Raw genomic sequence first — 12203 nt, 5'->3', positions numbered from 1 at the left:
TTTTAAATCCCACTTTTGATATTTATTAGCCATGGAATTTTAGCAAATTACTTAGACTTCAGGGCCATAATCTCCTCATTTTCAGAATGGGAGGATAAAATCTCCTCATATGGTGGTTGGTGAAGATTTTAGGAAAATGCAATTTGGCTGCAGGTAGCACAGTAAGCTGAGGACATGAATACTGTATGAGGTCAAAGATATCTCACCTCCTTCAAGCTCACAGACTTTATCATTATTTTTCTTTAAATTGAAGTATATTTGATTTACAATGTTGTGTTAGTTCCTGGTGTATAGCAAAGTGATTCAGTTATATATATATATATATATATATATATATATATATATATTCTTTTTCATTATAGTTTATATATAAACTATATATAGTTTATATATAAATTTTTCCATTATAGTTTATTACAAGATATTGAATTTAGTTCCCTGTGCTATACAGTAGGACCTTGTTGTTTATCTATTTTATATATAGTAATGTATATATATTAATCCCAAACTCTTAATTTATCCCTCCCCGCCCCCTTTCCCCTTTGGTAACCGTAAGTTTGCCTTCTACATCTGCAAGCTCACAGACTTTAAATGACATATAAACAGAAGGAAAATATAAAAGAAAATAACTTTATACAGTGAAAAGAAGCAGGACACAAACATCAACCCATTCAGATCTTTCAGTATTTCACTATGGCTTTAAGAAATCTAGAATCTAGCCCAGGGGTCATCAAACCCCAGCCAACAGGCCAATTTCATGCCAGGCCCTAACTGAAGCCTATTTATTACAAGCCTAGTTATTACGTCCCCAAGCCTATTTATTACAATCTATCAACTAATTCTGATTTGTACATTTTTTAAATGGTTGAAAAGAAAATCCAAAAAACGAATAACATTTTGTGACAAGATTATTGTATAAAATTTAAGACTCATGGACAAGTTCTGTTGGAATACAGCCACATCCATGCTATAACATATTGTCCATGGCTGCTTTGTGCTACAACGGCAGATTTGAATAGCTGTGAAAGAGACCACATGGCTTACAAGGCATAAAATACTTCTATCTGGCCTTTCACAGATCTAGCCTACCTATGATTAAGTCACCCTGATGGAAAAATATAAAACAGCTCATTCTCTAATTTGATGAGCTTTACAGCTACATAAAACTCGGTTTCAATGTTTCAGAAGGAAGAAGGGCTAAAGCAGATACTACTTGATATCATTTCCATGACACATTCTCAAAACTCTCAACCAGCAGTGATGTTTATGCAAAAGTAAAATGTTTACCTTCACTAACACTTCCCCATCCAGTCACAACACAGATCTCAGAGGAAAACAGAGGCTCGGTGCTGTGCGGGAGACACACTGGCCTCACCACTGAGTTGAACTCCAGAGCAGAGCTCAGCTGTATTAGGGTGATGTCAGAGTCAAAGGTCAGTCTGTCAAAGTCTTCGTGCACCACAATGTGTTTTGCCCTTCTCACCTGTATTGTTAGCAAGCAAGAGATTACAAGGCAAAGTCAATGAGTTGAACAACTTCCTTGTATACTGGTCCAAAATAATCTTAAATCTCTGCATTTCCACACATCAGTAATGAAGATGACTTTGTACTAAATTAAAAAGGGCAATCTCTGTTAATAATTTACAGGAGTCCATGCACTGCTTTCTGAGGACTGGTGGTCCTGGAAAAACCAGACTATGGTGGACTTGTGTACATGGACCTGAATTTGCACTTCCTGACTCACCTCACCTAATTTTCAGATTAAATGTGATCTTAAATGGTATCTTTAAATGTTAGTATAAATGATAAGTATACGAGGGCATTAGGGGATTAATAACTACATGTTTTAGCTAAATGTATTCCCTGGCATGTGAAAATTTAGGCAGAATAACCATTAAAACCATTTCTCACCTGCTCAGTTGGTTCCTTCAAGGTTCTGTCATGGTCTCCAGCAACAATGGTCCACAAGAGTGGATTATTTTTCCTGGAGAGAGAAGAACAACAAAAGTTTGTCATGAAAACACATTTTTCACCATTTGGTCTAACCCCTTCTGGCCCTACCAACATGCACTGTTCAGTTCAGTCAGGGGCCACCCACTACCCTGTCTGGCACCTTTGTGTAACCAGCAATGCTACACTCTGCCTCCTGACCTACCTGAGAACAAGTTCATAATTGTGTATCTTGCCCCCTTCTTTTGGCCATAAAATGTCTTTGGAGCCCTTATCAAATATCACCAAAGACTATTTTTAAGTTAAGAAGGAAAAAAGAAAAGTTAGAGCTTATTTTAATTTCATAGTGATATTAGGAATGCATGAAAAAAGTTACCTTCATAATGAGGTAGATTCTGGTCCATGTTTTACTGTTAAAAGTATCCAAACATTATATTACAGGAACCAGAATTGATGAAACTCAGGTTAAAAAAGAATTTGTCAATTCAAAAATAGGTAAAATTCACATATAGTGTTAGAGATCAGGGCACTGATTCCTGTTAGAGGGGTGATTGTTGGGAGAGGCTCGAGGGGGGCCCCTATTTGTTTCTTGATCTGGGTGCTGGTTACATGGGTGTGTGCTTTGTGTAAATTCCTCTAACTGTACTAAAGATTTGCACACATTTGATATACTTCAAAAAGATGTTTAAAAATTTAAATGTACATCCATTAATTTGCCACATCAAGATCTCCAGGGCTCCCCTGGTGGCACAGTGGTTAAGAATCCACCTGCTAATGCAGGGGACATGGGTTTGAGCCCTGGTCCAGGAAGATCCCACATGCCACGGAGCAACTAAGCCTGTGCTCCACAACTACTGAGCCTGCGCTCTAGAGCCCGCGAGCCACAACTGCTGAAGCCCACGTACCTAGAGCCTGTGCTCCACAACAAGAGAAGCCACCACAATGAGAAGCCCGCGTGCTGCAACGAAAAGTAGCCCCTGCTCGCCGCAACTAGAGAAAGCCTGCGTGCAGCAAAGAAGACCCAATGCAGCCAAATATAAATAAATAAATTTAAAAAAAAGATCTTCAGTTGAAAAAATATCCAAGTAAAGAGTCTCTCAATTGCCAGAAGTACACTGTCACTTCAGCTCAGAGATTAAGTTTTCATTTCTCAAAACTGTTTCTTCAATAAAATTTATTGAAATTATTTTTCAATACACTTTATTCAAAGGAGATGTTTCTTAATACACATAGGCATCTTCTCTCTAGTCATAACCATGCTCATTTCAATTTCTTGCATGATGAGTCTGACTCATTCATGTGTTTCAATGTGCCTCTATTAAGGGAACTAACTTAGGTAAAGTGCCTGGCAAGTACTCTACAGATGGTAAAGACTCCATAATGGTAGCCATTTATTATTATCATTGTTCTTATCTGTCATGCACTCTAATGGAAGGATCAACTTTGTTCTCAAAGTCACCCTCTAAATCATTACTAACTTATTTCTTAAAGCTGTTACCAAGCTGTTGTCCTAGAATCATACCCCTGCCCTTGCCTTGAAAGGAAACCAATTGCTCGTATCTAAGTCTCAGGAGGAAGCTGCAAAGAGAAAAACAAGAACTGGTTAGACCCAACTAGGCTCAAGATGGCGGAAGATTTGACTTCCACTAGACCTTGGACCTCATTATACGCTCATTGTAATACAATAGCTAAATGACGTACCCACCAGCGCCATGACAGTTAATGGTTGCCATGACAACACTGGAAAAGCCCATACAAGAACTGAAAACGAGTGCTGCATCAGTTCCAGGTCCAAACCACACCCTTGTTCTCTGATAAGTCATGGATATTCCTCCCACTCTTTCCAATTCCCTCCCTTTTACTTCGACCCTCCTATATATATGGTGTCTCCACCAGAATTGGGTTAAGAAGTTGAATTTCGAACTAAATTCCCACTTCTCCATTCTTCTGCCATTGAACAAAGCTTCTGCTGTCCCAGTCTCAGCATTGGTTTCATGATTGGCTGTGTGAATCCGAGTGGAAAAAGAACCTCCCTGGCTGAGACAAGGGGTGTCCCGGCATGTGTCCAGGCGACCAATTTAATGACAAATTCATTCTACCTTTTTATACAGAGAATAGTGTCCACGATACAAAGAAATAATAAACATCATGGTAGAGTTGATAATGTAGCTCACAATCTCTAGTGAAGAAATTGTGCACAGTCATCAAATATCCTTTTATTTGGTAGAGAACACTGTAAAAAGTATATGACAACACAACGTACACTTTATAAAGCAACAAAGCTTGAGATTTCTCCAATATGGGACAATAGCTGAAGGTATCAATTTATGAATTTCTCTAGCCTTTCTTCCCACTTGTCCATGATCAACCTTCATTTCTTGTATCCTTATGGCCTCATCCCCAACGCAACAATGGGACATGTATCACTTACTGCAACAGAAGAAGAAAGAGTAACTGCTAAGTTACAGAAAGGGGCTGAAATTGAAAAAACCGCTGATTTAGGTTTGAGACAGAAAGATTCCAATGCACAATTGCAAAGTGAGTTTAGTGCCCTAAAGTAAGTTAAAAATCCCACATGATCACGAAGACCAGAGTGGAGTCAGCAAAATAAGAACACACCAGGTTTTTCCTAAGGATAGAACAACATTACCCAGGAACTTGTTAGAAATACAGACTCTCCGGCCCCACACCAGACTTTAAGTCAGAAACCCTCCAGGCAATTCTGATGTTTGCTGAAGTTTGAGAACTAATACTAAGGGTAACCAGTGCCAGGGACAGTAGTATATGGGAGGTGATACAGTGTTGCTGTCAGTCAGTAGTATATGGGAGGTGATACAGTGTTGCTGTCTTTGGAGCACTACCCAGCAATGCCAGCCAGCCTGGCACCTGGTGACCTTCAGCAAAAATGATGTCTATCTCAGCTCCCAGATTTTGCACACTTCCTCAACTGGCTCATCCCACAAGGCAAAGCTGCCTTCTCAGTGGATTTGGATACTCAGAAGCCCCCTTCTATGGAGGATGGAGCCCTGGATGTCTATAAGATTGATGAAGTTGAGGCAGGGAGAAGCAAGTCCTTGAAGGAATCAGCTGAAGAGCTCCCTAAAGGCAAGGCATGAAGGGAACATACTACCTTGGTTATACCAGCATATCAAACACTTCTGGGGTAAAGATCTATATAGTTCAAGCTTCAAAAAGATATTTTTCTGGTCAAGTAAGTTAGGCAACTATGAAAAGTTAAAGAAAAAATGAGGTGCACAGACATTTTTCATATCAGTATAAATACAAGGCACAATGTTTTGTGCAAAAAATTATAAAATACTACAAAGTACATTTAATGTGCATAAACATTAATGGAAAATCAGATAATTAAAACATTTTAATATTGATTACTTCCAGAGAGGCGGAATGGATTAGTGAAATGGAGAAGGTAGTTTAGATTTTACCTGATAACTTTATTTAACTGCCTTTTAAAACAAACATTATTACTATTTTAATGAAATTTTACAAAGAAACCAAGAAGGTTCACTAATGATATTGGACACAAGTTCTTTTTGTGGTTAACTTAAATGGTTCACAAACATTTTTAGCTGACTCTGTTTATTAATCTCAATTGACTCATCAAGTTGACTATTCTACCTTGTGAAGAATGGTTTGCTGTGGTCTGTATCTTGCTGCAAGGAGTCATGGTCCATGACATTAATTCAGGAACAGACTAAACTATTTGACAAGGGAGTCTGCCAAAGCTTCTGCTGTGCCTCTGGTATCAATACTAATAGCTGTTTTCTCCAATGCATTAATTTTCACTAATTAGTCAGCTATAACTGAGGCTTTTCCATGGTACATAAAAATGCACTTTGATAGAATTCTTATAAAATGGCTTCTCCAAGGGCAGAAGGTGTTAGAATGAACCATGTGGTTACTGGATTGAGTTGGAAATATTCGCATGAACTCATGTTTACTTTAATATAGGTACAGATAGATAAATATGTTTATATAAGTGAGTTAGTATGCATACTTACATTTTCTAGCTCTTTCAGCTAAGAGGGCCTAGAAACAATAGCCCCTAGTAGCAAGCAGGGTGCCCAGCACCCAGATCTTGACTTCTCATGCCATTCTCCAATAAAATGAACCAGGGCTCACGGGAGAAATGGCTGTTTCTAGGACTGAGAGGGGAATACCTAAGATGAACCTGGAGCATCCTGTTGTGTCACAAAGGATGGGGGAATATCAAAAAGACAAGAAGCCACTCTGAAAGAACTCACAGTAGTCAAAGCTGGAACAATTTGAGCCACAAAATAAATATACAGTATTTATAAAAATAAATATTTTCAAGTCCGCACCGGTATAAATACATGATTTAATAAATAAAAGGAAGAGAAGAGGTAAATCTCGCATACAGAAGAATTTCAAATAATCTTTGTAGGAAGCTATGCGCTCAAGAAGGTGGAGCTTAAGGCCCAACTGTTTGAGTGTGGTCTACCCTTAGCCACTTGCTTCCAAAGAGTAGGTAAGGATGGGGGGAAGATGCACCTTTACAGTGGAAACACCTGGTAAACACTGCCTGGGCCAGTGATGGAGGTTAACGTCATCATTGAGAAGTCATGTTGACAGCTTGTACCCTTGATATGATGTGATAAGAAGAGCATGTTGCCTCTGTGTTCCTCCTCCCCCAAATCCATAATCCCAGTAAAACCATGAGAAAAACATCAGACGAACTCAAACTGAGGTACATTCTACAAAATACCAGATGAGTACTCCTAAATACTGTCCAGGTCATCAAAAACAAGGAGAGTCAGTGAGACTCAGAGCCAAGAGGAGGCGAAGGAGACAGGACAACTAAATGCACCTTGGTGTCCTGAATGGCAGAGGGAATAGCAACTACACAGACCTTGCGAAAGGAACAAGCACAGCATGTTTGAGGAAGGGGGTGGGTCCACCGGGGACAAGCAGGGGAGGGGTCAAGATGGAGTCAGGGACAGGGAAGGGTTCTGGACCTTGGCTGTACATTGGAATCATCTGGAGAGTATTTATTTATTTATTTACTTTGAAGTATAGTTGATTTACAATGTTGTGTAAATTTCTGCTGTACAGCAAAGTGATTCAGTTATATATATATATATATATATATTTTAAAAAAATATTCTTTTCCATTATGGTTTATCATAGGATATTGAATATAGTTCTCTCTGCTATACAGTAGGACCTTGTTGTTTATCCTTGGGAGTATTTAAATTTACAGTGTCCAGAACCAACCCACAAGTGATTGCCTTAACTAGTCTGGACTGAAAGTGAATTAATTACAGTTACACACATCCACATGATTTAATCTATATATGTTATAAAGATAAAAGCAAATCACAGAAGAATATAAACTATAGTTCTTTTATATTAATATCAAAACCAGGAAAAATAAGGCGATATACTGGTTTTAGGGATTCATAGATGTTAAAACGAAAAAAAAAAAGCAAAGGAATTATGAACACAAAATTTAGCATAGTGCTTACCTCTTTGGGAGGGGCACTAAGGGGTTTTGAAAGGAAAGTGTAAAGATCCTTCTTACGCTAGGTAGTAGGGACACAAATATACATTTACTAACTATTCTTTAGATCACATATGTATATTATGTACAGTTTTTCATATCATGGCATAGTTTACAATTTAAAAACACGGAAAGTTCAGTGATCAAGGTGTGGATTATCCTACTGTGCTCTCCACTGTCGTGAACCATACTTTAAAAGGAACAACGCTAAACCAATCCAGGGTAAGGTACATTGCATGGCGAGGCCTCTGGAATTACAAACAATAGAACAATGAGCATTTAGTTTAAGGATTAAGTTAAGGCAATGTGAGAGGGCTGTTATGTGAAAAAAGAAAGAGATTGAGTTCTTGTTTTCTGGAACTGCAGTAAATTTAGATCGATAAGTTTCTGCTACAGAGAAGCAGACTTGGGCTTAACATAATCAGAGATCCCCATAAATGGGATGAACAATTTCAAGATTTGATTTGCTTTTTCTTCACTGACATTGTTTAAATAGAGGCTAGGTGGACCTGGGGCAGAAACACTGAAAGGAAGATTCATGCTTTAGAATTAGTCTGGATGATTTTAGAAGTTAGACAATTTTACTTATGTCCTAGGTACGGTACATGAATACATTAGTAAAATATCATCAGTCTCACTCACGATTGCACACAATGGGCTGCAGTCAGAATCCAGCTAGAGCTGATGATGGCACCTCCACACTGGTGATTGCCTAGAAACCTCAAACCCACCTGCCATGGCCAGCAGTGGGGGCAGGCTTCCTCCCCTCCTGCAATTCTCCTGGAAAGCCACTGGGGACTAAATGGAGGGATGCCACAGACACCTACAGCAAAGGAGATCAAACTAATGACCCATCCAACTGAAATAATTAAGAACACACTCCTCCCCCAATGGCTTGCCATAGCCAACAGTAGTAATTCCCAAATACCAGATGAGTTTCATGAAGATACAGATTCCTAAGACCCATCTCTGTAGAATCCGACTTTAAAAGCTTGCCTAGGTGACTCTGCTAAGCAATCAGGTTTTTAGGTACTGGCCTAAAAAATTATATTTCTTCATTCATTTAACAAATATTTATTTAGTGTTTGGTGTTGCCAGGCACTGTTCTAGACATTGGTGACATATCAGTGAACAGCATACTGTAGACAAAATTCCTGGCCCTCATGGAACTTACATTCTAGTAGGAAAATTCTGTTTGTTAGCAAAGGATACAAGGTTCTTTATTATACATCCTTGTTTAATCTCTCTTTCTCATTGTATAAAACCATTTACCAATCCCCAAACACACCAAATTGGCTCAGACATCCAAATGCTGTTCTCTTGTCTGGAATACTGTTGTGACTCAGATCAAGTACTATCTTCTCCATGAAGTCTTCTCTGACTCCCCCGTAAGAGGCAGACAATTTTCTCTCTTTATAGCTCCCTGTGCAACTTTCTATTGATATTAAAACCCATCAACTAGAACATATGAAATACATGCATACAGAGCAATGAAAGTTCGTAATATTTAACCAGACACTTAAGATTATAATGAAGTTAAGAGTTGCAAGTGTGTTAAAAAAATGAAAACAAAAAAGTTTTGTTTTCACCCTTTGCCCCCAAATGCAAATGCAAAATCATATTAAACACAGAATTTAGGAAGATATTTTAAGTTTGCATAGGAATAAATGAGGACAAGGAATGCTGTCTGTACCTCTTTTTTCCTGTCATAAAGCTTATTTCTTCTTCCCTCTAAGTCTATACTCAAACCCAAACAGGGTTCTGGAAATTTCACAGGCTTAAATATAAAACTCATTCTTGCTCACTGTGAAGCTATATCAGTGCAAGATGAGGCTTCTGTAAAGAGACATCTAGTTAAAGAAGAAAGGAAATTAAACAGATAAGAATCACATGGTCATCAACTCACCATATGGAATATCTTTTGTAGAAGATACAGCATTGGTTTTGGAAGATGACGTTGATCCAATTTTGTTTAATGAATCTGCAGAGGAAAAAAATATTAATTGAAAATATTTAGAGTAGCCTATAGTAGCTGACCCTACTTGCTTACATGGTCAATCATAGAACTGCTCTTAAGTTGATCTAACTACTACTATCTTTCAAATGTTATGCCAGATCTCATACATGTGATTTGGTCATATATCTCATAATATCCCTGTTGTTCCATTTTAAGCATTTCTTCCTTCCTTGGCTCCATGAAATTACTCTCCTGGTTTTTAAAAAATATATCTATGGTCATCTTTTCCCAATCTCAGTCTTTATTTCAGGATCCTATTCTTCATTCTGAAAGATATTCCACGAAAGTACTGTTCATAGCCCTATTTTTATTCATTCACATATATATGACTTCCAAATGTCCATCTTCGATCTAAATCTCCTTCCTGAATTCTGGATCTAGGACTACTAGATCTAGGACTAATTCTAGGACTGCTGGATACCTCCATCTGAATCTCCCACAAGCTCATAAAAATCCACATATCTCAAATGGAATCAATTGATTTTAACAGTCAAGATGGTCTTGTTATGTTTCTCTGTATCATTTAATGACTCCACAATCCATGCAGCCACTCAAGCTAGAATCCTGGAAATCATGCTGGAATTTTTCTTCTTCATATATCTCCTTCCCCACAACATAACTAATCAAGCGATGTCAGAATAAATTCTTACCATGGTTTCCTCACTACTCTCCTTGTGAGTGAGCTCACCCCTGACCTCTAATGCCATCTTCTACATTACCACTAAGGTTTGAATTCTGGCTCCACCTCGTGCCAGCTATGCACCTTGGGGAAAGTTACTGAACTCCTAAGCCTCTGTTCCCTCATCTGTGAAAAGGGGAACAGTATACAAACCTCTTAGGTTTGTACTGAGGAATAAATGTAATAATACATGTGAAATGCTTAGTCCATACCTGGTACAGGGTGAGTAATCAATAAATGTTAACTAGATATGCTGTCACTGTGGTACTTAACATTTAATATCCTGTGTCCATCATGATCTAACTCTCGCCTTTTTTATCATTCCCTCCAAAACTCCAACAAAATTGAGGTATTTGTAGTTTTCTGTACAACATACATTCTCTTTCACATTAGGGTCTTTGCATATGATATTCCTTTTGTCTGAGTAAAGGCTACTTTATTTTCTAGAATGACTAGAATCATAGTAATCCTTCAAACCCTGAAATATCCCAAAACAGAGCCAATCTCATTTCTGAGTTACACTCTCAAATCTGAATTATCTACTTTTCATATAAGGTGCTTGGAATCTTTTTTGATCAACTAGTGGACATAGTTTCTTGGCATCATCTGAAGTACTTCTTAAAGCACAGGTTCCAGGGCCCCATTCCACATCTACAGAATCAAAATCTTTGGGGGTGGGCCCAGGAATCTGCATTTTAATTTTGCTACCTAGGTGATTCAAGCACCCTAAATTTAGGTAAACATGGTTAAATTATCTTCCCTATAACCATTTCCATAAGCAAAATATCACAATCATACAAGTGTTTATACTCACCTGAGGGTAAAACGCTGAATCTAGCCTTGAAGCGTTGGAAATTCTTTTCACCATCACTTTTAAAATGAATCACCATCATATTACCAGGACTGCATACCCGAGTAGCATTCAAGATTTCACAAAGCTTGGCTGTAAAAGTTTTAGGGAACTTTGCTTTATAGTTACAAAAAATTAAAAATCAGAAAACAGAGGTAAAACATCATCCAATTAATTTTCTTCCAAAATGTTTTGTTTTCTCCAACTTTGCTTTGTACCCTTCCATTTCATGTGGGAATCAAACACTAGTTTCAAGATAACAATGTACTATAATTTTATCTCGCAGGAAAAACTCTATAGATAGGGCAAGAATATCTGACTTTTAGTATGCATAGAAAACTCAGTTGACTGTTAATTTATAGACAATGAGAAGAGGTGAATTAAAGAAAATCCCAGGGGCTTCCCTGGTGGCGCAGTGGTTGAGAGTCCGCCTGCCAATGCAGGGGATGTGGGTTCGTGTCCCGGTCCGGGAAGATCCCACATGCAGCAGAGCGGCTGGGCCCGTGAGCCATGGCCGCTGAGCCTGTGCTCCGCAACGGGAGAGGCCGCAGCAGTGAGAGAGAGGCCCGTGTACCGCAAAAAAAAAAAAAGAAAATCCCAAACTTGGTATTCGTCCTTCCAAACAGAGCATGGCTACACTTTATGTGATAGGTAACACATAAACCCCATTCTATATGGGTCACCATCTGCTGCATCCGGGAATTGGGCTCCCTTCACCTGCCCTGACTATCCAAATAAACATTCCAAAGTTATCTATATTCCTGGTCTCCAACCCACACTACACCTAGCTGAGGGACACATAGTAGGTGTTAAGGATGTGGCAACATGGCCAGAGGGATAATTTTTCATATGCAGTAAATTGGTAGGTCAAAGCTGAAAGTATATTTGAAGATTTAGTTCAAAATTTAACTTTTAGGGCTCACGTAGAAATTATAGCTTTGAATAATTTTTGAATAATTTTTTCTGGTTACTTTTCTTGGACATAAAAATGAATATATCAGCAATTGAAGGGATTAATACAGAAAAAAATAGGTTAAAATTTTACCTTAAATCGCTGCTAAAATTTTACTGTGTTAACATTTTCTTTTTTCCCTGGGACCTCCTTTTCACCTTCCAAATATTCTGAAACATTCTTCAAATTTTGCATGTTTCTATTAAAAACTTTACT

The 12203-nt window shown here is 38.2% G+C and overlaps 1 protein-coding gene across 1 annotated transcript in view; it reads right to left on the bottom strand.

The window, feature by feature from the left end:
- The window catches only part of OVCH1 (ovochymase 1), a 76527-nt gene that overhangs the window by 52006 nt on the left and 12318 nt on the right, over positions 1-12203 (bottom strand). Inside the window, exons 10-14 of the mRNA XM_030830382.2 lie at positions 11000-11128; positions 9396-9470; positions 8132-8312; positions 1912-1984; positions 1288-1483 (exon numbers count right to left, since the gene is read on the bottom strand). Coding sequence (XP_030686242.2) covers positions 1288-1483; positions 1912-1984; positions 8132-8312; positions 9396-9470; positions 11000-11128 — 654 coding nt within the window. The remainder of the gene's footprint in view (positions 1-1287; positions 1484-1911; positions 1985-8131; positions 8313-9395; positions 9471-10999; positions 11129-12203) is intronic.

The sequence above is a fragment of the Globicephala melas genome, chromosome 10, assembly GCF_963455315.2.
Source record: "Globicephala melas chromosome 10, mGloMel1.2, whole genome shotgun sequence".
NCBI lineage: Eukaryota > Metazoa > Chordata > Mammalia > Artiodactyla > Delphinidae > Globicephala > Globicephala melas.
The sequence above is the reverse complement of the archived record's forward strand: the minus strand, read 5'-3'. Positions and strand labels throughout refer to the sequence as shown.